At 46.3% G+C, this 25,930-nt stretch overlaps 1 protein-coding gene across 3 annotated transcripts in view; it reads left to right on the top strand.

The window, feature by feature from the left end:
• Positions 1 to 2,104: 2,104 nt before the first annotated feature.
• LOC147633649 (uncharacterized) overlaps positions 2,105 to 25,930 on the top strand; it is a 61,528-nt gene continuing 37,702 nt past the window's right edge. Inside the window, exons 1-2 of one of the 3 annotated variants that reach the window (XM_086806801.1) lie at positions 2,107 to 2,512; positions 2,597 to 2,758. Coding sequence is in view for 2 of the 3 variants with exons in the window: in XM_086806802.1 (XP_086662928.1) it covers positions 2,420 to 2,512 (93 nt within the window). In the remaining variant the exon portion in view is untranslated. Of the gene's footprint in view, positions 2,513 to 2,596; positions 2,759 to 25,930 lie in introns of all 3 variants that reach the window. The other 2 variants (XM_086806802.1, XM_086806800.1) reach the window with 2 other exon arrangements.

Genomic DNA, 25,930 nt, shown 5'->3' with positions numbered 1-25,930 from the left:
TCAAAACCCCAACAATTCCTTAGTCTAGATATGGCTCAATCAAGGGAAATACCAGCACGAAGCTTGCTCATTGCTTTTATGGGCCTTATATAGTGTTGAGAAGGATTGGTGAAGTAACCTATCAACTGCTACCTCCTTCTACCACTAGGAAACATGGTGTCTTCCATGTATCTCATCTGAAGGCACATGTGGGGCCGAAGGTACAAGTGCATGATGAGCTTCCTCCTATGAATGAAGAGGAAATGATTGAGTGTATCGGAGAAGGTGTTGGGTATACTTCGTAGCTATACCATGAGAGAATACATTGTTAAATGGAAGGGTTTACCTCAAGATGAGGCTACATGGCAGCTTGCTTCCATGTTAGAAGGTTACGAAGGGCTTTTGGAGGCATAAAGTGATGTAGATTGAGCTCAAAACAGAGAAATATGCTTACTGGAATTTTCTAGGCACATTGTTGGTGGTTTTGAATATCTATGAGAGGCATGGGACATTAATTTGTGACTGTTTGAGAGCATTATGTGCAGTTTTATAGCCATTGATTGATGTTATGCTCTCATGGGCAGGTTTATTGGATGTTTGTGGAGTCCTTATGGGCTTTGATATATTCGGGCTAGTTTTATAGCTTGAATATAGCCATTGATTGATGTTATGCTCTCAGGGGCAGGTTTATTGGATGTTTGTGGAGTCCTTATGGGCTTTGATATATTCGGGCTAGTGTGAACAATAATTAATTAGCACCCTTACGGTCGCTAATTAATTATTATGGCCCTAAGGTTTTAAGCTTGGGGTTGTCTGCAAGAGCAAAGCGCATCGAAAAAAAGAGACGCATTTTCCTTGTCTCCTAACACCTGCAAACAACGAGAAAAAAAAGGATTTTCGTTGTCTCCTTACAATCGGACAAAAAAATAAGATGGATCGTTCGCATCGCTCTCTATCTCTCTCTCTCTCTCTCCAATTTGTTCGGATCGTGCTTTCTCTCAAATAACGCGAAATGCTCTCTCCCCCCCGTTTGTTCGGATCGTGCTCTCTCCTGGGCCACAGTCCAAATGCGAAATCCTTTCTCTCTCTCTCTCGATTTAGAGGCATCCGAACACTCCAAAAGGCCTCTCACTCCCTCCATGCATCATCTTCACGATTTCTTTTTTAAAAAAAGGTCGATTTACCTTTTGCCTAAGGTCTTCCCATCACTTCCCCTTCCAAACTAATTAATTAATCCCCAAATAAAATTGGGCACCCATATATATTCACTATACGTATTCAGGTATTCACTATTAATTAATTAACCAGGCCCTAATGGGCCTGGTTAATTAATTAAGACCTTAAGTAAGCCTAAGGTCCTCTTTCTCTCTCTCTCTCTCTCTCTCTCTCTCTCTCTCTCTCTCCATCGCTGGCTCCTCGTCTCTCTCCCCCTTGCATCGTGTCCTCTCCACCGCTCTCTCCCTCTCCCCCTTGCATTGAGTCTTCTCCACAGTCTATCCCTCTCCCCCCTTCTTGCATCACGTCTTCTCTCTCTCTCTCTCTCTCTCTCCATCACTAGCCCAATGCTCTCTGCTTCTCCTCCCTGCATCCACCACTCTCTCCTTCTCCCCCTGGATCGCATCCACTCTCTCCTTCTCCCCCCTGGATCGCATACTCTCTCTCTCTCTCTCTCTCCTCCATCGCTATTTCCCTCTTCTCCTTCTCCCCCTACAGTAGCACTGATCAACCATATCGTCGTTCTTTTAATTGCAGGTAGAATATTTGAGAAAGGGCTATAAAATTTTAATTTTAATTTTAACTAAGGTCCCTCCACTTTAATCTTGCCCCCATTTTAAGTAAGGTCCTTCCACTTTAATCTTTCTCACATCTAATTAATTAATGTGATTTGAAATTTGGCACCCAATATATATGTTATGAGAACACGATCTTGGCAAATCATGAAAGAAAATGATATAAATTGATGTTAGTTAGTCTAACACCAGTGCCTTGTGAAGAAAGCGCATGGTTGGTGTCGGTGAAGAGATTGGTTTCGAGCTTTCATTCCTGCATTGTTTTTTAATGTCTTTTTACGTACGACAACAGCAATTCGTTTCTTATTGTCTTTTTACATACGGCAAAAGCAACGAAATGTATGTAATAATGGTACTAATATAACACCACCGCACTCATGGAGAAGGGAGGAAGGTTTCTCACGCTTTTGGCCTTGCACCACATCACCTCGAAACACACCGCTTATTGTTCCTCCGCCCCTTCACACGTTTCCTCCCGATTCATCCCTGTGCCCACATCGGTGGCCTCAGAGCTAGTTAGCTGCAATTCGCATTGCCAATCTACGTTCCATTAAACTGTAGCTTTGCTCTCACTTGTTTTTCCACCGTAGAGAAATTTGAGAGGAGCTTTGCAAGCTTGGAGGCGATCAGCGGTATGAATCGCATCTGCGATGGAAATAGCGATAGAGGAAGAGGGAAGCAGGGAAGAGCACAATCGTACGACCAACGGGTCTACCACAGTCGTTGCCTCACCTAATGACGAGGTAAGTGAAGTCTACGGTCGTTGCACTTTCCTCCTCAAATTCTGCAAGACGATCCCTTAAAACATTGCTGATGGCATTGTGAAGAAGTACTCCTTGCTTGGCAAAGCAAGTGATAGTGGAAGAGTCTCCCCCGTCGTTGCTGCCGCTCAAGACAAGGTCATTCCGCCGACAAAGGATACATTCTTCTCATCCTTCTCTGCATCCTTTTCCCCCTGACCAACTCCAACTCCTCATCAAAGAGACCAAGTGAGTTTGAGGTTCCACATGCAACGGAATTATGTGTAATAAGGGATCTTGTCACACAAGTCTCACACCGTCTTTTTTATCCTAAGTTTCGCGAGTCTAGCAATCCACTTTTAGCACTTCAAACTTTAAGAGATGAGAGAGAGAGATAGATCTATACACCTTATTGGGTCCCAAATTACCCACTGAAGAGCCCCCTTCTATTGCTAGGAGTATTTGCTTTATTATCTTTGAAAAGAATGACTAAGCGATTGACTTTGGTCGACTGTAGATAAACTAAACACAAGATCTCTGAAAGACCAAGAGTCGGGCTGAACTGTACATGGCTGTAGAAGCACCAATGATGACCGATCTCAAGTCTATGCACTCTTCCAATGGAATGTAGGAAGGCTGCAAATCTGAGGTTGAGAATTGGGACTGTTCTAGGCTGTGAATGTATGCTGAAAATGATTGTATGAATGTGTTTTACTTTCACTGGAAGGGATGTAGGAAAATGATGAATGAATGAATGCTGAAAACTGTGTATATGCTGAAAACGTTGAGTTCTGAAGTGGCTGGAGTTGGAGAATACATGTTGAATGCATTCAAGGATTATATGGTTCAAAAGGGCATCAAACACCAATGTACTGTGCCTTATATACCGCAGTAGAATGGTGTAGCTGAGAGGAAAAATAGATCTCTCATGGAGATGGCAAGATGCATGGTGAAAGCACAAAAGTTGTCTCACAATTTTTGGATGGAAGCTATAATGTGTGCAACTCATGTGTTGAATAGGTGTCCAACAAAAGCTTTGAAAACCATAACACCATTTGAGGCTTGGTATAGCCGAAAGCCAACAGTAGATTATATGTGTACATTTGGGTGTTTAGCATATGCACTTGTGCCAGAACAACTCCGAATAAAGCTAGATGACAAAGCAATGAAATGCATTTTTGTGGGCTATAGCAATGAGAGCAAAGGATACCGTCTTTATAATCCAACAACATGTAGGATTTTTGTCAGTAGAGATGTGGTATTTGCTGAAAATTTAGTACAGCCCATGTAAGCTTGTATAACAGTAATGATACAGACATACAGGACATGTTTGATGGACTATTACCCATTGCAATTAGGGGGGATTCAGATCAACCAGCCCCTACACAAGAAAATCCTCATGTAGAACATGTGGAATAGCCAGCCATTCAGCCCTCTTCTATGGAAGAAGTGGAAGATCTTGTCAAGGAAGAGCAAATAGCCATAGACACAGCCAAGTTAGTGCCAAGATGGTTGCTGAAAACTTTGCAAGAAAGCAAACTTGCAGCTCCACTCACAGGTAGAACAAGGGCTAGTTCCAGCCATGCATTGAATATGCATCATGAGGAGTCTGCATTAGCCATGGGTGGTCTCTTTGACTCAGAAGAGCCTTCTTCTTATGAAGAAGCACATGAGAATGAGCATTGGGTGCAAGCTATGTAAGATGAAATCTCTTCTATCATGAAGAACAATACTTGGGATCGTGTGGAATTGTCGAAAGGCAAGCATGTCATTGGAACAAAGTGGGTGTACAAAGTCAAAAGAAAGTCTGATGGTACTATTGACAGGTACAAAGCTGTCAGAATATGCAGTGGAGATGAAGACAAAATCTGAGAACACAAGAGCAAGTGCAGAAAAATACAGCAATTGTGAGAGAGAGAGAGAGAGAGAGAGAGAGAGAGAGAGAGAGAGGCGTGTAACTCTACTCTATATACTATATACACAAGGAAAATCTTGAATACAACGATACAAAAGGCATGGTGCAATGAGGCCATTTATATGGCCCCAAGCATGTAGTCGGCCTGTAGAAAGGCAGCCGACAAGGCGTGTATCTCCACGACTAGCAAAAAGCACCAGTCGGCCAGCATGTGTGAGAGGTCGTGGACTTGAAGAGTTAGTCGACCAGCCCATGTGTCCTCCTACCAACACAGGGCAACCACCCAAGCCAAGAAAAATAGAAAAAAATGAGGAAAAGCGGGCACACCCACAACAAAGGCCCTGGTGTATAGGTATAGACAGGAGATGACTTCTAACACCCCCTCTCAACTCCTGGTTGTGAAACCATCCCTAGGGAGTTGGAGTGCCGCTGGAGCAACGCTTGAGATAGCGACTTCGTGAAGAGGTCCACTGCACTGTCCTCCGTCGAACAGAACTCTAGCAAGATGTCATCAGCAACGATCTTTTCACGAACAAAGTGCCTCTGGATGACCAAGGATTCCACCAGTGGAAACACAATCCTGCCAAGTAACCTCTGCAACCTCACCACCTCGCAAGCAGCATTACAAGCAGCCCGGTACTTTGCCTCTGTCCACGACAAGGCAATAGATGGCTGCCTCTTACTGCTCCATAAAACTGCTCCTGAGCCGAGGGTAAAACTGTCACATGAAGTAGATCTCCTCGTGTCTGGATCTCCTCCACAATCTGAGTCACTCCAACCGTGGAGTCAGACTCCATCCATCGATCCCTCTCTTGTGTAAAAGAGTCCAAGATCCTTCGCATGTTGCAGAAACCACAAGATACGCAATCCTGCCTCATCTGGGGTCTCTTGAGCCGGAAGCACCCTGGGAGCCCTAGAAGTGGTACTAGAATCTGTATCACTATCCTGTGTCGTGTCTTTGCCTTTTCTCTGAGATGAAGCCTTGCCCTTGGTCTTGTCCTTCTTCTTGGACAAACAATCTTTGGACAGATGGCCTCTTTTTTCGTAAGAGAAACAGCGACTCCGACCTTTCTTCTGAACTGAGGAAAGTGCGTGGTCAGAGCTGTTGACTGACACCTTCAATTTACCATGTGAGATGAGAACGGACTCCTCCTCTAAAAGTAGGGAGCTAAGATCATCAAAATCCAACTGAGTGGATGTGACTTGGTACCGCAAAGATCGAGAAATCACATCATAGTCCGGAGGAAGCTTGGTGAGGATAAGAGCAGCTAGCTGAGAAGAGGACAAAGGAGCACCCATAGCCAGGAATTGGTCATGGATAACCTTGGCCCTCATGAGAAAAGATTGCATGGAATCGCCTTCAAGAAATAACAAGCCGTAGAGCTGCCCCTGCAAGGTAAGTGCCCTCATCAACGAATCTCGTGCAAAGAGATCCTCCAACTTTGACCATACCTAATGAGCACTGGTGAGAGTTTGCACTGCCGGTGAGACCTCCTCGGTGATGGTCCGCACAAGTACAGAATGCGCCTTCGAGTCCCAATTCTCCCAGTCTTGTAATTCCATAGCAAATTCATCCTCCTGATTCTGAGTCATGCTCCCGCATCATCGACGACTTTGTAGGATTCATAACCTGCATCTGTACTTCCAAGGAAATCCTCTTCATGGGCGATACCCTATTATAAAGAGAAGTCAAATGTTGCCATATACCTTTGGCCAGCGTCATATGCTTTATATGATTGATTACTTGTGGTGTGCAGTTGAGGAAGATGAATGAATGGACCTTTATTTTTGTATGGATGCTATTTCTTATTTCACTCACACGCGCGCGCGCATGCGCGCACATATATATATAGTAAAAAACATGAACGTACTTAAAGTACTTATCTTGATGCGTACTTTACGTACTCATACCATACCGCACCGTACCTAAAGTATTTAACCACTATGCTGAGGCTCGCTGCTTTGCTCGTCGTGATGATTTCGAGTAGCAAAAGCCAAGTATAAAGCCCAGGATGCTCTAAAGCATCTGACAAGGACAACACCAAAGATAAAGGCAAAGTTTCAGAGGAGGGATCTGCCAAAGTTGCAACCATGGCAGTCACAGATTCATCCACTTTTTCAAAGGATTCATTCCTCGTGATCACAGATATGACTTCTGCTGAAGAGGTTAGTGTCACACCTGAAGCGGTGGAATGGGTTGGTGATAGTGGTGCTTCTGCCCACATGACCAATCGGGCCCATATCTTGGAGGACTACTAGACTATCTCTTCTTCGATTCGTATCGGCGACAACTCTTCGCTTCCTGTCACCTGTGTTGGTAATGTTTCTTTGGGTTCCTCTGCCACCTGACATGATGTTCTGCATGTACCACGAATTTTCAAAAATCTGTTTTCAATATACAAAGCTTCTCATAAGGGACTTGGTGTGTACTTTGATGATGAGGTCATTGAAGTAATTGACAGGTGTCAGGAAGACTCTCTTGGTTATTGCCAATGGAGTCCATGATGGATGCACACTTCAGATGAGACATTTGCTCCTACAGCCGGGTATACCACCATTAGGATTGTTTTGGCTTTGGCTGCACACTTCGGATGGCTCGTGTTCCAGATGGATGTCAAATCCGCTTTTTTGAATGGAGATTCAGAGGAGGAAGTTAATGTTGAGGAGCCTCCTGGTTTTGTGATTTAGGGATAGGACACCCATGTTTATCTTTTGCAGAAGGCTCTTTATGGTCTCAAACAGGCACCCCGTGCCTAGTATCAGAAGATTGATATCTTCTTGTTATCTCTTGGCTTTGAGAGGGCATATGTTGACAGCAATCTCTATGCGCTTCTTTCTGATGGAGATATTTGTGTCATTGTTTTGTATGTTGATGACCTCATTCTTTCTAGCTCAGATGCTAGGTTGGTCACACAGGTTCAGTCCAAGCTTTCAGAGACATTTGAGATGATTGATCTTGGCCTTCTACATTATTTTCTTGGGCTGGAGTTTTTGCAGAACGATGATTGTATCTTCATTTCTCAGTAGAAGTGAGGAAGCTGCTCACACTTTATGGGTTGTCAGATTGTACACCTCTCTCGTCCCATGGATCCCAATGCCAAGTTATCCAAGGAGGATGATACACTCTTGGTGGATTCCACAGAGTACCGACAGATTGTTGGCTCATTGCTTTACCTTGCCAACACCCGTCTAGACATCTCCTATGCTATACATCTGGATATTGCTTCATGCTTGGTTCTGGATTGGTTTCTTGGAAGTCTCAAAAGCAGAGGACTATTTCTACTTCTTCCACCGAGGTTGAGTATAAATCCTACCTTCTCTCCTCTACTGAGGCACTTTGGATTCATCAGATTCTGGAGCATTTGTGCTGTGCTGACACTTCCCCGGTTACTATTTTCTCGGATTCTCAGAGTGCTATTGCTCTAGCACAAAATACTGTGATACGGGGACGATCCAAGCATATTGAAGTGCATTATCATTTTGTACGCGATTGGATCGAGTTGGGCCTTGTTCGACTGGCCTACTGTTCTACCAAGGACAATGTGGCTGATCTCTTCACCAAACCACTTCCGAGAGCTACTATGGAGGTGTTACTTCAGCGTGTTGGTATTGGACCGCCCCTCTGGTGCTGAAGAGGAGGTGTTGGATTATATCATCTCTTCATGCTTGCATTGGCCATTTATGAGGCCCTGCATTGGCATATCTCAGCAAAGATTATTCAGCATTTTTCTACCATTTTTTGTAGCATTTTATGCTACTGCCTTGCTGTCGGCCTGCTACTACAGCTGGCCGACCAGCATCCTGGGGGAATATATAAGGGCTGGCTCCCTTTCCCCCAGTTCATCTCATTTTTCAGCATTCAGTTGAGGTCATTAGCAGCTGCTACTGCTTCTCACCATTGTACAACACCTATGGGCTTCCCTCGTGATCAGATTTCAGCAATAAACATCAATTTCCAACATTTACAAGTCTTGTACCTGGGCCTACATTTGTGTTTTATATTTGCTTCACTTTCTTTCAAACCTCATCCGATGTGACCTTAATCTCTACTGAAGAAGTCATAGATGTGGTCACTAGGATTGTGTCCTGTGGAGAGGCAGAAAGAGAATTTGAAACTGACAAGGGGGCCACTTTGGCCCTAATCTCTTGATGTGTTGAGGCAATGCCCAAGTCCGAATATCGCCTTTGAAGTTCAAGCCACAGCTGAGAGGCATCATAAGAAGGAGATAAAATTTCCATCTGTATGGAAGGTGACAGAGATTGGATGATAACCATCCTGGCAGAAGCATCATAAACTCCCCGATAAACAGGATCCAAAAACTGAGGAGAAGCAACATCTTCCCAAACACAAGAAGCCTCCAAAGATAATTGAGTCCAATATGACCAAATCTGATAGTTGGTAGAAGTAAGGAGAGGGTTTCCAGAAAACATCACCACCAAGAATCCAAACCTCCTCAAGAAAGACTAGAAGAGGGTGGGTGGGAGATCCAGGCACTGGAGAAGAAACTGTAGAAGGAGCAGCTGGAGAGAAATCTCCCGAAGTGATGTCGTCTGACAAGAAACCTTCTTTTAAGAAAGGGGATGAAAAAATCAGCAAATCCTCCTCTCAGGCTGTGCACAGCAAGAAGAAAGGGAGGGAGGGTGGGAAACTAAGAGAAGAGAAAGAAGGAAGATTTCTCCAAGATGTAGATCCTTGTCCTCAGCACCTAGAAGAGGGCTTCAGCAATTCAATCAGCAATCTTTGCTGAAAATTCAGAAATACAAAAGTCCCAAGTGTCGGATGAAGAAAACACAGCAATCTTGAGGAAGCCTCTACTCCCGGAAGAAAATGTAGGACCTTCTACGCTGAAATATGCAGAAAACGCAGCAAACTATTGAAGCCTTTGCTCCAAAACAGAAAACGCAGCTCTCTTCTGCTCACAGGTCAGCGTTTTTCTCTGATACCATGAAAGAAAGTGAAGCAAATAGAAAACACAGATGTAGGCCCAGGTACAAGACCTGTAAATGCTAGAAACTGATGTTTATTGCTGAAAACTAAGCACGAGGGAAGCCCGTAGGTGTTGTACAATGGTAAGAAGCAGTAGCAGCTGCTAATGACCTCAAGTGAATGCTGAAAAATGAGATGACCAGCCCTTATATACTCCCCCATATGCTGGTCGGCCAACTGTAGTAGGCCGACAGCAGCACAATAGCATAAAATGCTATATAAATGCTGAAAAATACCTTAAAAATGGTAGAAAAACGCTGAATAATATCTGCTAAGATATGCCAATGCAGGGCCTAAAAAATGGCCAATACAAGCATGTAGACCATTTGGACATGATATAATCCAACAGTCTCGCTCTCACCCTCCTGCTTAGCATTAAATACTAGGAATGGCATAGGATGCATAGAAGGTAAAAGCTGAACTGCGTTTGTGGTAGTAGGTGAGGCTGCAGGAGCAGGAGATGTTGTGGCAGCTGTGGAAGAAGGGGTTTTGGAGGCTTGCTCTGTTTGCCATTTCTGGCAATCCTTCTTACCATGCCCAATGGTATGATAGAAAAAACATCTGTTCTCTGACTGGTACTTCCTTTGCTCCTCTGGAGGAAGATAGTCTCCACTGATGCTTGCTTTAGCCTTTTCCTTTTCTTAGGCTTGGATTCCTTATCCTTCTTACCCCCTGAACTAGAGCTAGAACTGCTGTCCTTCTTCGCATCTTTAGAAGATGCATTACCTTTCCCCGGCTGCGAAGCAGATTGTTGCTGCTGGGGTTTGGTACTAGATTGCGGTTGCTTAGACTTGCCTCTGTTCATCTTCATTTCTTCATTTTGAGCGAGAGTCAAAGCCCGGTCATATGTGTTGGGTTCAAAGTTAGGAACTGTGAACCGGATGTTAGAATCTAATCCACGAATGAATCGATCCATCTTGGCTTGCTCAGATAACCCTAACTGTTGTGCTAAAGTTATAATCTTTTCGGAAAACTGAAGCACGGGTGATCCGTTCTTCCTGAGTCCATAGAACTCCTATGACAGGTTGGTCAAATACTGGGGAGGGAGAAATCTGGTCTTAAGGTCATGAACAAAGGTATCCCAGTGAAATGTTGTGACACCTGTGGTCGGGTCTCTATGAAGACTAGACCAATGCTGCTACCAAGTGACTGCCTCACCCGTAAGGTGGGTAGCCGCTACGTGGACTCTATCTTGAGAATTTGTGATCTTGGCTAAAGGAAAATGAGCATTAAATTGATGAATAAAGTGATTAACTGCTAAATGATCACACTTACCATCATACTTACTATAGTTCGGTTGAGTTCGGATGACGGTAGTCGATGTCGCGGGATTCTGGCTGGTGGCACCTATGAATGGGAAAACTGAAGAGAGGTGCTGATACTTCAGATATATGGCCTCCTTTTCCCTTTGGTGTTCGAGTTACATGCGCTCTCGATTGAGCTCTCATTGGTGCTCCTGAGCGGCGAGTTCAGCTTGACGTCGATCTTCGTGGATTCTGCGTTGGGCTTCCTCATAGTCCCGTCTGTCTGCTTTTTCTTCCCGCCGTCTGGCTTCATTCTCTCATCTTTGTTGTTCCATCTCAAAGAAGAGGGTGACGAAGTTGGGGGTAACTGGAGGAGTGGGTTTTGCTGTTGTTGCCTCCAAGAGTTGGAGACGCTCCATAAGAAGCTGGTTCTGAGCTCGGAGTAGAGCTATATTATCTGTAGTAGGTGGAAGAGTAAGGTCTCCTTCAGGGGAGATGTCTTCCTGCTGATGTGTACTCTCCTCTGTAGACATGTTACTGAAGTCGGTGGTCGTGCCAGAGCGAAGTTTGACCATCCAAGGATGCTCTCACGCTAGGAGGCGGTGTGTGTGGACAAGCTGAATTTGATGTAACATGCAACGGATTTATCCGTAGTAAGGGATCTTGTCACACAAGTCTCACACCGCCGTCTTTATCCTGAGTTTCGCGAGTCTTTAGCAATCCACTTTTAGCATTTCAAACTTTAAGAGATGAGAGAGAGCGAGAGATCTGTACACCTTATTGTGTCCCAAATTACCCACTGAAGGGCCCCCTCCTATTGCTAGGAGTATTTGCTTTATTATCTTTGAAGAGAATGATTGAGGGACTGACTTTGGGCTGTAGATAAGCCAAATGCAAGATCTCTGAAAGACCAAGAGTTGGGCTGAACTGCACGGCTGTAGAAGCACCAATGATGACCGATCTCAAGCCTATGCACTCTTCCAATGGAATGTAGGAAGGCTGCAAATCTGAGGCTGAGAGAAGGGGCGAATTGGGACTGTTCTAGGCTGTGAATGTATGCTGAAAATGATTGTATGAATGCGTTTTACCTTCACCAGAAGGGCTGTAGAAAAACAATGAATGAATGAATGCTGAAAACTGTGTATATGCTGAAAACGTTGAGCTCTGAAGTGGCTGAATGCTGAATGCTGAATGGTGCTGCATTTTGATGATGAGGGGCTGGATGCTCAATCGTTGATGCTCCTTGTGCTGAAGGATGAAACGCTTGAAGGCTGATGGCTGAATGATGAATGAATATGCAAGAAGCGATGCTATTTATATGGGTATGTCGGCTGGTTGGTTGGTTGGCAAAGTGGTCGATTGGTTTAATGAAGCTACATGACTAGATAATAGGTGAAATAATGGTAATAAATGCTGGAAAAATATGGAAAAAAATGTCAAATAAATAGGATAAAATACTGGATGATATCCTAAGGCTTCTGCAATGGTCTAGATGGTCTATATGCATATGGGATGAATGCTATGCAAAATGCAAACATGTCCTGATGCAAACCCTAAGGCTTCTATGACTTCTATATGCATGAACGATTCTCTCCAAGTGGGTTAAGGACTTTGACTGGCTGACTGACTCTCTAAGGTTGAGGAATGACCTACGTAGCTTGTGCCTGACATATCCTGGACTGAGGATTACAATGGGGTCACGGTGTTCGACAAATATCCAATCCTAAAGGGTTCTACTGTTGTACAGTGTCGCATTGATGATGAGCTATCTTGTCACCATGTACCACAGTCCAGAGTGCATGTGACAACACAAGAGGCAAGTCACTGTTGGAGGCACCATTGGAGCGAATGTGACCTCTCTCTCTTGGGTCCGAGCAAAGCAACAAGAGGCAAATGTGGAGATTGCACACACGGTCATTGAGTGTAATCTTGCATTTCTTGTCCTTAAAACTCCTCAATGGCAAAGGATGGTGAGGGCCATTGCCGAAGTAGGACCATGCCATAGCCCTTGGCGTGGTATTACCTACAACGACATGCGCACGAAGGCACTTGATGAAGAAAAGGACAGAATCAACAAGACCCTCGAGCTCGTCTGAGCGGGATGGGTGAAGTATGGGTGTTCCATCGTCTTTGACGGATGGACTGATAGAAAGAAGAGGGGCATCCTCAACATTCTAGTGTCTTGCCCTCTTGGCGCTTACTTGTTGCGGGCCGTGGATGCTGGAAAGGCAAGAAAGAAAACCTCGGGCGATTTTATCTATCGCCACATTCGACAAGCCATAATCAAGGTGAGATACAATTTTGAGTTTGAAGCTTTAGCCTTTGCCTTTTACTCAAGTTTCAACTTTCAGGTCTCATTTATTTTCCATATTCTCATTCAAATTTCACGCATCCATCATCCCTGTAGGTTGGCCCCAAAAATGTGGTTGAAGTGGTTACGGACAATGCGTCCAATTGCTGCAAGATGGGCTGCTTGCTTGAGGCAGAGTTCAAGTCCATAGTGTGGACTCCTTGTGCCTCTCACTGCCTTGACTTGCTTATGGAGGACATAGGCAAGTGTCACGTGCATCTCGCACTTGGATGCCATGTGGACATATCTGAACAAGAAGGTGTAGGACCTGGAGTGGAAACTGGTCCCATGTGAGCCTAGTCTGGGACGAGTCAACCAGGGTTCCACTCTATGCGTCCAAGGTCAAGTGTGCATTGTCTTGCTCATGAAGCAGTGCCAGTCCGTGCTACGAGTCTCCCTTTGGAATGATGTCAGATGTTCTGCGTATCAAATGGTTTGCTACTGGATGCTAGACTTCTGTGTAGGCATGTAGGTTTTCCATGTAGATATGAGGCGAGCCCATAGGACTATCCCAAGATTACTAATGTGGGGGAGGTGTAGAACCACCCCCAAGGGGCCAGGAGGGCCCCGGCCATGTGTTGGGCTGGAAGGGAATCTTGTCCAGCCCTATGGCCAGTAGACAGCCAGCTGATTGGGCCCCAAGCCCTACAGGGGTTGTTGGCCAGATGTGGAACAGTTCACACAGGCTGCCCAACAGCCCATAGGCCATGCGTAGAGTGGCTAGCCTGTTGCATGGTGTGAAAACAGTTAAAACATTTTATTGGTATTTTCCACAAGTCGTGAGCATTTAATGCTGCCACTCGACTTCATGTTGCTAGCCGACTGGGTACCTGAGGGGGTATAAAAGGCCAGCCTTGTTTTCATTCATTCCATCGGATATTTCATGAAGGCTGGAGTATCTCAAGGTCCGGGACAGCCAAGGGAGAAGCTAACACAAGGGTGAAAGCTGAAGGTCAAGGGTAGAGATTTATCTCAGCCGAAACAGGTCAAAGTTCAGTCTTTATTTTTTGATTTGCATCATTCTAATAAAGCAAATACACCATTCATGGTGGGGGCCCTATAGAGGGTATTATGAGATACGAGGCCGTTTCACTGCGTGTTTAGAGAGGGTTTCGGACCACTTTCTAGAGTCATGAGATACCAGGATCAGAGATGCCTCGGATTATACTTGCTGGAGTTTCGTAGACATAGAGAGGGTCTCTTGAGAGGGAGGGGATCACAGAGGGAGAGACACCTACAGAGGCAGATTACAGATTTCTTTCGACCAGAGATTGAGCAGTCAGGCCAGTCGGCATTGCAGATAGCCCCAGAGTATAGCCGCACCAGAGGTACACTGATTGATCGAGCTATAGAGCTGGGGCGGTCCAGGCGCCCCAAGATGAGAGGCCCATCTCGACATCGGCGGAGACTACAACAGAGGATCAGGACCATACTAGCATGGCATGGGAGACGTCCAGTCAGAGTACTCACCATGGAGGACATTGAGGATATCCGCCATTGACCGATGAGAGACATCTTTGGATAGTGATGTGTATGATGCTTACCTTTGTTGTTGGAGTTTTCCTCCCAGATGTTATCCATTAGGAGCTCCTTGTACCGTACTTTTCCTCATAGTTGTTTCAGTTTCAGTTAGTTGTTTAGTTGTTTTTAGCTTTTCTTACACGGACATTGTATCAGATCCACCAATTGTTGTAATCTTTTTGGTCTCATAGGTCATTTTGGCCTTCTGAAGACGTTAACGCACATGTGCAACAGTGTGACATTTGTCAAAAAGTGAAAGCTTCTCATGGGAAGAAGATAGGGTTGTTACATCCTTTACGGATTCCCGAAGGACCTTTCCAAGATATATCCATGGATTTTGTCATGAATCTGCCTCCCAGTCCGTGTAAGCGTAATGCGTAGTGCTTGACTATTGTTGATAGATTTAGCAAATTTGTTATGCTTATTCCTTGCAGAGCCAATGTGACCGCCGAGGATGTTGCCCATTTGTTCATTCGGCATTGGTACGTGATTGGCGGGATCCCTAGGACCATAGTGTGAGACTGAGATGCCAAGTTTACTAGTCATTTTTGGAGGGCATTGTTTGATAACTTTGGTACTAAATTGAATTTTTCCAACGCATTTCACCCACAGACTGATGACCAGACAGAAATCTATAACTAGTTGGCCTTTGATGTGCTGAAGTGTTATGTCCACGATCAGCAAGGTAAGTGGGAATCTTATTTGCCTTTAGTTCAAGCTGTTTTGAAAGATTCCTTTTCTATAGGTATTGGCAGGACTCCATATGAAGCAGCATTTGGAAGACCATTCCAGTCGCTATTGACCAGAATCTCATCTTCAGTATCTAAAGCGAATAGAATGTGGAGTCAGTGAAAGACAGGTTGGCTAAAGCACAGGAGGCCTACACTCGATAGGCCAACAAAGACCGAAGGGATATGAAATTCTCGGAAGGAGATTGGGTTTATCTTCGGGTCATAAAGCAAAGATTGAAACAGGTGGGCAAGTGATGCCCAAGCTATCATTCAGGAGCTTCGGACCTTTTCCCATCTAGAGAAAGATTAACGAGGTTTCAATGAAGTTGAAGCTACCTCCGAGCTGGACTATACATGATGTGTTCCATGTCAGTTGGCTAAAACCGTATGCAGGTCCAATCCCTTCAGAACTGAAAGATGAAGCGGAACGAGACATCATTGATAAAGCTAAAGTGATGGTTCCAGAACAGATCCTTTTGCACCGCTTCAAGCATGGCTTAGGCCGAAGACAGAGACAGTTCCTCACAAAGTTTGAGGACCGAAGGACCCACGAAGCGGCATGGCTTGACAAAGAGTTCTTTGACGACTATCTTGCTTTATTGACGGACTATTTGGAGGCTATGCAGCTTCCATCAAGTTAAGCAGCAGGAGATGTCAGGAGCATCCAGCACTTGGATGCCATGTCGACATATCTGAACAAGAAGGTGCAGGACCTGAGTGGAAATTGGTCCCATGTGAGCCTAGTCCGGGACGAGTCAGCTAGGGTTCCACTCTGCATCCAAGGTCAGGTGTGCATTGTCTTGCACATGAAGCAGTGCTAGTCCACGCTATGAGTCTCCATCTGGAATGATGTTAGATGTTCTGTGTATTTGGTTTGCTACTACTGGATGCCAGACTTTTGTGTAAGCATGTAGGTTTTGCATGTAGAGACGAGGCCAGCCCATAGGACTACCCCAAGATTACTAATGTGTCAGAATACGCAACGGAGATGATGACCAGATCTGGGAACACAAGAGCAAAATGCAATGCAGAAAATAACAGCACAAGAGATAGAGAGATAGAGGCGTGTAACTCTGCTCTATATACACAAGAAAGAATCCCGGAATGATACAAATGTGACAAGGGGGACTGGGGGCCATTTTATATGGCCCCCCAATAGCAGTCGGCCTGCTGTAGGGCAGTCGACAGGACCACAAACCCCACGACTTACTGAAATGCTCAGTCGACCAGCAGCAGGGGGGGTCGGCCAGCATCTGGGGGGGTCGTGGACTTGAAGCAATACAAACAGCCAGCACCAGCATGTCAGATGCAGTTGGCCAGCTTCAGGAGTCCACCTTCCACCACGGGGCTGCCACCCAAGCCACAGAAAAATAGGGAAAAATGGGAAAAAAAAATACGGGGAGTGAGGAAAAATGATAAGACACCTACGAAGGGCGGGCACACCCACAACAGAGGCCCTGGTGTATATATATAGATAGGAGATGACTTCTAACACCCCCTCTCAGCTCCTGGCTGTGAAACCAACCACAGGGAGCTGGGGTGCCGCTTGAGCAAATCTTGAGATAGCGACTTCGTGAAGAGGTCCATTGTACTGTCATCCGTCGAACAGAACTCTAGCAAGATGTCATCAGCAACGATCTGTTCATGAACAAAGTGCCTCTGGATGACCATGGGTTCCTCCAGTGGAAGCCCAATCCTGCAATGCAACCTCTGCATCCTCACCACCTCACAAGCAGCATTACAAGCAACCCGGTACTCTGCCTCTGTCGTCGACAAGGCAAAAGATGACTTCCTCTTACTGCTCTGTATAACTGCTCCTAGGCCTGAAGTAGATCTCCTCCCCAAACTGAGTCACTCCAATCGTGGAGTCGGACTCCATCAATCGATCCCCCTCCTGTATAAAAGAGTCCATGATCCTTCGCATGCCGCAGAAACCACAGGAAACACAATCCTGCCTCCCAAAGAGTCATCTGCAACCATGAGCTCAATTGCCTCATCAGGAAGCTTCTGTCCAATCTGGTGTCCATCAACCAGATCAATGAACCATTCTGCTTGTGAGTCAAAGAGACATCACACTGCTCACAAGGATCATCACCTGTTACGGTGCAAACTCTAGTCCTGGAAACCTGCTGAAGACCACGCAAGGCCTTCTGAAACTTGTTAACCACCTCCTCTGATTCCGGACCCACAAAACCTGGAGAATGCACCTCCTTCTGCAAGTAATCAACTGCCACTTGCCTGGCTTTCCGAGAGGTCCCCGTGGAAAGAACATCCTCATCTAGAAGAGGTTCTGTGTCCCGAATACTACAAGACATCAGAGCATAAGTTACCTGTTCAGTTTCCTCTGACTGATGAACACAAGAACTACCATTGATTAGGGTTGAGATGTCCAGACAGATGCTTGACGACATGGAGCAGCAGATGCAGTCTATTCGACATCAGTACTGGAAAGTTCCTGCCAACTGCTGTCATCAACTGGCAAGCTATCCACCATCTGGTTTCGGAAAGCCTGCACCTGTAGCGTATCCACACTTAAGTGGCCATCACCAGACTGCCACTCATCACAATCCTGAGGACTTGGGAGAGAGAGTGTTGAAAGCTTGTAAACTCCATTCTCCACTCCGCCTTCCCAAACCACCTGGCCTGTTGCTTTGTCCCGGAGAGCAACACAATGCTCATCAAACTCCACCCGTACGCCAGTCTTGCAAACCTGATGCACTGACAACAGATGAAAACCAAGTGATGGAACATACAACATCTGGAAGGAATGCTTCCCTCCTCTACCATCGGGAACTATCTCCATCTTGCCCTCACTGTGAACTGGGATAGTGGATGTATCCCCAGTAAGAATGTGACCGGAATATGTGCAGAGATCTTGTAAATCTGAACGGGAAGGAGTCATGTGCCTGGAAGCACCATTGTCTAGAATCCACTCTCGAGTATCCATTGCGGAGAATCCTCCAACCTCCTCCCTGCCTGAAGAAAATGAAACATCGGTGTCTATCACCTCCAGGTGCACAAAAGCCGGAGTCTTTATGATTGCTGCTGAGAAATCTTCACCCTTCTCGGTTTTCCGCTTGGGACATTGCCTCCAATAGTGGCCTTTCTCGCCACAATCATTACAGGTCCTCTCTGCCTTTAGTTTCTCGCGGTCAGCGGGCAGACTTCTTCTCAGAAGACTTCTCCGATGAAGCCTTCCCTTTGCCCGAGTTACGGCCTTTCGACCGTTGGCCAATTAAGGCCTCCGAACCTCCTACTGAGGAGGGTTCGTGAATTGTTCCTCCTGGTCCAAGACCATGGGCACAAGCTCCTCCCACGTGATGGTGCTGAGCCTGCCACTGGTAATCGAAGACGAGTAAAATGCTGAGTACTGAGAGGGCAAATGCGACAGCAACGTTATGGTCATGTCCTCTGACGATATCTCCTTCCCAGCCTGAAGAACTTCCTGCTGAAGAGCCTGCAGCTTGTTAATATGCTCCCGCATTGCAACGACTTTGCAGGGCTCATAACCCGTATTTGTACTTCCAAGGAAATCCTCTTCATGGCCGATACCCTGTTGTAAAGAGAAGCCAAATGCTGCCATATACCTCTGGCCAACGTCATATGCTTTACATGATTGATTACCTGCGGTGTGCAGTTGAGGAAGATAAACGAACGGACCCTGGCGTTGACACGATCCCACATCCGTGCATGTGCCTCCCGGTCCCTTCGGATTGATGGTAACTCCCCTTCCTCTACTTCCGGCCGTGGAACCCCAACAATGACGAAATCAGTGAGGTCGTAAGACTCCAGAACAGATTCCATCATAACCTTCCATATGCCGTAGTTGTTCCCGTCCAACCGACGGTCCACCGGGAACGTGGGGAGTGTAGGGATCTTCACATGTCTCTCTGCCATCTCTAACAGATCTGCCATTGCGGGGATGTACTCTGAAAAAGGGTGGGTGGGTGGGAACAAAGAAGAACTAACACTTGCAAGTGGCTGTCCAGCAAATCAGCCCGCCGTCCTCTTGCTTCTCCTCTTCCCAAACAGTCCCGTACAGTCCATCAATCAGCAACACAACAGTCCCCCTCTTGCTCACACAAATCCCAAGAACTATCTAGAGCCTAGGCTCTGATACCATGTCAGAATACGCACTGGAGATGATGACCAGATTTGGGAACACGAGAGCAAAACGCAATGCAGAAAATAACAGCACAAGAGATAGAGAGATAGAGGCGTGTAACTCTGCTCTATATACACAAGAAAGAATCTCGGAATGATACAAATGTGACAAGGGGGCTGGGGGCCATTTTATATGGCCCCCCCAACAGCAGTCGGCCTGCTGTAGGGCAGCCGATAGGACCACAAACCCCACCACTTGCTGAAATGCTCAGTCGGCCAGCAGCAGGGGGGGTCGGCCAGCATCTGGGGGGGTCGTGGACCTGAAGCATCACAAACAGCCAGCACCAGCATGTCAGATGCAGTCGGCTAGCTTCAGGGGTCCACCTTCCACCATGGGGCTGCCACCCAAGCCACAGAAAAATAGGGAAAAATGGGGAAAAAAAATACGGGGAGTGAGGAAAAATGATAAGACACCTACAAAGGGCGGGCACACCCACAACAGAGGCCTTGGTGTATACATATAGACAGGAGATGACTTCTAACATAATGTGGGCATGGGGGAGGTGTAGAACCACCCCCAAGGGGCCAGGAGGGCCCTGGCTGTGCCCACCAGCCATGTGTTGGGCTGGAAGGGGCTGTCGGCCAGCCCTATGGCCAGTATGCAGCCAGCTGATTGGGCCCCAGGCCCTACAGGGGCGGTCGGCCAGATGTGGAACAGTTCGCACAGGCTGCCCAGCAGCCCACAGGCCATGCGTAGAGTGGCCAGCCTGCTGCATGGTGTGAAAACAATTAAAACATTTTATTGGTATTTTCCACAAGTCGTGAGCATTTAATGCTGCCACCCGACTTCATGCTGCTGGCCGACTGTGTACCTGAGGGGGTATAAAAGGCTAGCCTTGTTTTCATTCATTCCATCTGATATTTCACACAGTGCTGAAGCATCTCAAGGGCACAGACAGCCAAGGGAGAAGCTAACGCAAGGGTGAAAGCTGAGGGTCAAGGGCAGAGATTTATCTCAAGCAAAAGAGGTCAAAGTTCAGTCTTTATTTTCTGATTTGCATCATGCTAAAAAAGCAAATACACCATTCGTGGTGGGGCCCCTACAGAGGGTATTTGGGACCCAATACTGTGTCCTCTCTCTCTCTCTCTCTCTCCCTATTTTCTGCACATCTACTTCAGTTTTTTGCGTTATTTTCATCGTGAAAGATTGCTGAATTGTGAGCATTGAAGTTACTGATTTGACCTCGAAGCTTCCGCATGTAAAAAAAAAAAAAATTAAAAATAAAAAAACGATCCTTCTATTAGTTAATGAGAAAACGCCATAAGGCTACAAAGCTCACCTCGCAAGGAGGGATAAAAAACACACAGTGAACACCGTAGCTCCACCCCCGTGGCTGGCCGCTCTCTGGGGGGGCCTATCTAGTAGTAAATGTGGGAGGTGAGAAAAGCCAAACTGGAGGCCTATAGTGCCAAGTGACATCCTCGCCCCTCGCGATGAGGAAAGGGCCAGGCTGCCAAGTGCAGAGGAAAGCCTTGCGGCGACCTCTCATGCGATCCGAGTCGCCCTGAAGTTTCCCCCAGTGTCCTCTCAAGGTGTGAATGATGTCCACCCAGAGGGCCTGTATGACCTCTGCCGGTGGAGTCGCCTGGCGGTCAATGGCCTCCCTGCATCGGGCTCTCCATATGTGCCAAGCCATCATGCTGCTGATCATCTCCCATTTGTGCCCGACCCCCTCCTGAGGGACTGCCGAAGAGAAGTCTGGCGTCGGAACCACCGCCATCGCCCTGTTAGAGACCTGGATGGTCGTGCTGCCAGGGACGTCCTCATATCCAAGGGCCGGGCCGCTGTCCGTGGCCCAAGCCACGTCACCAGCATCTCACCTGGCGAGCCTACAAAAACCATCCTGAGAGCGCGCTGCCAGACCTGCTGTGCCTGTGGGCAATCCCATAAGCAGTGCCGCTGCGACTCCTGTGCATGGCCGCACCGAGGGCAGGACGCTGGGTGTCTGCCAAAAGCTAGCCAGGCCCCCACAGCCAGTCCTCTATGCTCTGTGAAGCTTCCGCATGTTACAGCAAGTTAGAGTGGGTGAAGACTGTGGTGATACAAGACAATCATATTGTCACTTTTTTCAGTCAGAAGGTCAAAGCTCTTGCTATCTTCCACCATCATAGTGACTTGGAGATGAAGAAGCCCTCCTCCATGCGCGTTGCCTACATGTGGCTTCTTCTAGAGTGCCTTTATGATGTGATGCCTAAGCTCTGGGTAACAGTGTTTTTGACGGAGTGGCAAGAATGGATACAAAGTGAGATACCTTGGCGTGTTGATGAGGCAATAGCCATTCAATGGCTATGCTTGAGAGAGGAGTTCTGGCGCCAGGTCTGCACCATAGTCATTGGATTACTCCCTTGTATAGGGTTTTACGCATGACAGACATGGAGGGGGCTACTATGGAGCTCCTCACTCATTTTATGAGAGAGGCCATTGCCAAGATTCATCGCACAACAGCCCTAGATGAGCTTGATCCAGAGTATATGCTGAGAAGGTAAATAATAATATTCAATAAACTAAAATAGAATGATGAATCTAACAGATATGGGGTCTGGAGCTTAGTTACCAAGGAACGGGAATGGGGGAACATTTTGACCCCTGGGTACGGGAATGTTTTGAACCCCTGGAACGAGAATGGGAATGAGGAAACTCCACGTCAGTAAACAAAACTAATGGAATTTTGAAAATGTCATTTTAAATGATGAATTTTAAGTAGGATAGGCGCTAAAACTTTTAAAATTTATACACGTATGCATAGTTGCTTGCAAAAAATAGAGGAAAAATGTAAAAAAAAAACATTTTGCCCTTTTTTAAAGGGTTTTTGGGCATGTTACCAGGGGGAATGTTTCGAAGGGAGGGGGAACATTTCGGAACGTGGGAGAACGTTCCCCCTAGCCGTTCCTTGTGGGGGAACGTTCCGGATTGTTCCCCCATGTCCAGGAGTGGGGAACGGCATTCCCCCATTCCCAAGAGGGGAAACGGCATTCCCCAGTAACTATGGTCTGGAGGCTGAGGAGTATAGCTGGTACCATTGAGTCAGTCTCGCCCCAGGTTAGTGCCATTGCCACAGATTGCTACAGAGGACTTATCTTGGAAGGTCTCCTCACCCTCTGGATTGAGGCAGTGAGAGAGTTTGGCAGCACAGATGGGAGGTGGTCCCCCCTAGGCTTACAGGGTTTCTTGTGTTCTCCCTTCTCGCTAGACAAGTTGAGCGAGGCTCTTCGGGCACGTGACTTGTGGCAAGTGCCCTGGCAAGGATGGTCTCCCAATTTCCCTCTTTGTTCTTCACTGGATCTCATGGATAGTGGTTTCAGGGTTGCCTTCAACAAGATCATGGTCTCTAGCCACATTCTGGAGCGGCTCTCGAAAGGACTTATTCATTTGATTCCCAAGGAGAGAGGTGATCGTTTGGAGGTATGACTGTGGTGCCCTATCACCCTCCTTGGAAGCGCTTACAAAATCCTCACTAAAGCCATTAGCCTCCTCCTTAAGCCTCACCTTCCAGATTTGATCCATGGCACCCACCAGACCGGGTCTAGCCTTGATAGGAGTATCTCAGATAACATCTTCAACTTCTGGGAGGCGACTGCCACAACTCGTCGTTGTTGGGAGGATATGGCAGTGCTACTTCTAGACCTTGAGAAAGTCTACGATAGAGTAGATTTGGCTTTTCTTGAGGTCATCATTATGCTTTGGGTGGGGTTTCCGGTTGGCTGGATTAGGGGGGTCTCAATGCTTTGGGTGGGGTTTCCGGTTGGCTGGATTAGGGGGGTCTCAATGCTTTATTCTGCCGCTCATAGCCTCATAGCCAAGTCATCATCTAGGGAGCCAAAGGGGACAGGTTCTTGATTACCAGATCAGTTCAAAAGGGCTGCCCTCTTCCCCCGTTCCACTTCCCCTTCGTCTCGCAGAGGCCATGATCAGCTTTAGGTCTCTGCACGGAACAAGACTTCAAGGCCTTCGTCTCCCCATCAGGTCCTAGGAGGAGCTTCTTGACTCTTAAGTTTGCAGATGACACAGTCGCCTTCCTTTTTCGAGAGGAGGGGAATCTTCAGAGATTTGTGCTTGCCATTGAAGACTTTTGCCCAAGTCGTGTGGTATTTGGGTTTGATCTTCACCCACCTCGGCTTGGCACTGTGTTGAGTCTTTTCAGTGGATTCCCAGTGGCACCCCAGTTAGATATTAGGGTGGAGAGTAGTAGCTTGCCCCAATTCTTCTAAGCATTCGAAAGAAGTTCCTTTACTGGAACTTCATTAGAAAGAATTCAGCCCATGTGGCAATGGTGTTGCTAGAAAGCTTCTTAGCCAACCACCAATGTGCAATAGTCCCCTTCAAGTACATGCTGATATGTTTAAGCTTTGATCCCTTGGTGAACTCTCCCTCATGAAAAGAAATCTCAAAGTCATACTCACCATGGTAGTTCTCAAATTTTACATATTTATCTCCTAACTTGAACTCTTTGGTCCTCTTGTTATGATAAACATCCTTCTCACCATGAGGAATGTAACGGTCCGATTCCTTCCTTGTAGGAACCAAAACGTGAGTCGGTACCTAGAAATGAAGGAGCATGCCTATAGGATGGGTTTCCATGTGTGGTAGAGGCATGGCGAGAGGTTTACTATCACCTCTTCCCTCTCTTGTTGAATTGTAGATTTTAGCTTTGCGGAAGCGGCTCCAAGAGGGTTTGGACGAGGTGGCTTTTTGAACATAAGCTCACCCTCTTTTCCCTCAACTACATCACCTTGAGCAATGAGAAGAGAGAGTGCCATCTCTCTTTGTTTGACGCCCAATTCTAATGCAAGAGTTTTCAATGTATCATTCACAAAAGCTGAGTGCCTTTGTGCATCTGATACCTGCTTGACTCCTAGATCTTTATGCAAACTCTTCAATTGGGCATCTTTCTCACGTTACTGCCTCTTGAGATTTTCCATCTCAGAATGCATAGCATCAAGTTCATTAGTGTCTTGGACCTTCTCTTTACCATGGGACGGCTGTCCCCTATTTACATAGTCACCACGGTCTTTCCCTTTACTACGGGAGGGCTGTCCCTCATGTGCATAATCACCACAGAATACATGAGATAACATTTTCACCATAGTGTTCATCACTTGCATGGGTTCCACGATGTACATCTTCAACAACCTGTTCTCCACGAGCTTGCCTTCTTGAATATACATTCACTTTACTACGTGTATGGCTTGCCATGATGTTTAAAAGCTCTAACAATTAGTGTATGCAAGATAGAATTGTCTTCCACACAGAAAGGAGGAAGATGTTAGGCTTGTATGGCTTGCCATGATGGTTAAAAGCTCTAACAATTAGTGTATACAAGATAGAATTGTCTTCCACACAGAAAGGAGGAAGATCTTAGGCTCTGATACCAATGTTATTGCCCCAAAAAGGGTTGAGCACAATCTTGACGCACACTTAAACTATTAATACTATTAAATAAGATGAAATGGCACAAAACCAAATAAGATAGCAATGCTGAAATTTAAATGACACTACAATTGTCACCATTTGGCCACCCAATTGGTCCACCCATGCTTTCTTATCATGTATGTACATTGACTGGTGTCCATGGCAGTTGTTTATGCCGGGGATTGATGCCACTCATGTGATACTATGGACTTGGCTTTCTGTTGGGACTTGTGCTTCTGTGTACATGCCCGGAAATGCTTGGCAGATTGGTGTTCCATTAGGTCTGGTACCTCGTGTACTTGCTTGGAGCATGTCTATTTTGGTATAGTCTCATGAACGGGGATTGTCCATACCAATGCTGCATTGCATAGCATCTTTATGTGCTTGCTTGCAATTGAAATTGCATGTTGTTTTCATGCTTGCTTGACCAATGTGTAGTTCCGGGTGAGGGAACCGTGCGTGTGAAACTGTCTGCTGACATGGTTATGTGGCATGTTACAGGTGGTAAGTATTGATCATAAACCTAGCCTTAGGAGTTAGCACTAATTTATAAGTGAGTGTGTATACACTTCATTAAGTTTTGGGCGACCAAAACTCACTTATAAATTATGACCAGCCCGGTGTTTACACACATTGATGTCCCGAGGTGGACATAACCCAATGTCCACCGCCCAGACCTTATCCCCTTTGTACAAAGGGAGTAACCAGCCATGTGTCCACTCTGGCTTGCTCCACAAAGCACCTGCCTGCCATCTACACTGGACAACTCACCACCTCACTCCTCCTCCTCTCTCTAGAGATTGGCGCCTCCTTCATGAGGGCTGTTGGGCTGCATTTTTTGCACTTTCTCCTTCCCAACTCCATTTCCAAGCTTGCTAAGGTATTTCTCAAGCTTCCAAGAGTGTTTCCGGATGCTAATCACTCTCTTACACACTCCCAATGATTGAAATTCAGCAAAACAGCTCTCTTTATTGCTGTAATTTCTGGTCTTTTTGTTGAAAACCCTAATTTCAGCCCTCCTTTCTCAAGTTGAACCATAGGGGAAGCTTTCCCAAGGTTCCCTTCATTCTCTTGAAGACTTTTGTCGCGAAGAAATGTG

This window comes from Cibotium barometz, chromosome 12 (genome assembly GCF_041138505.1).
Source record: "Cibotium barometz isolate CiBa-2024 chromosome 12, ASM4113850v1, whole genome shotgun sequence".
NCBI lineage: Eukaryota > Viridiplantae > Streptophyta > Polypodiopsida > Cyatheales > Cibotiaceae > Cibotium > Cibotium barometz.
This window is presented reverse-complemented; position numbering and strand designations above follow the sequence as displayed.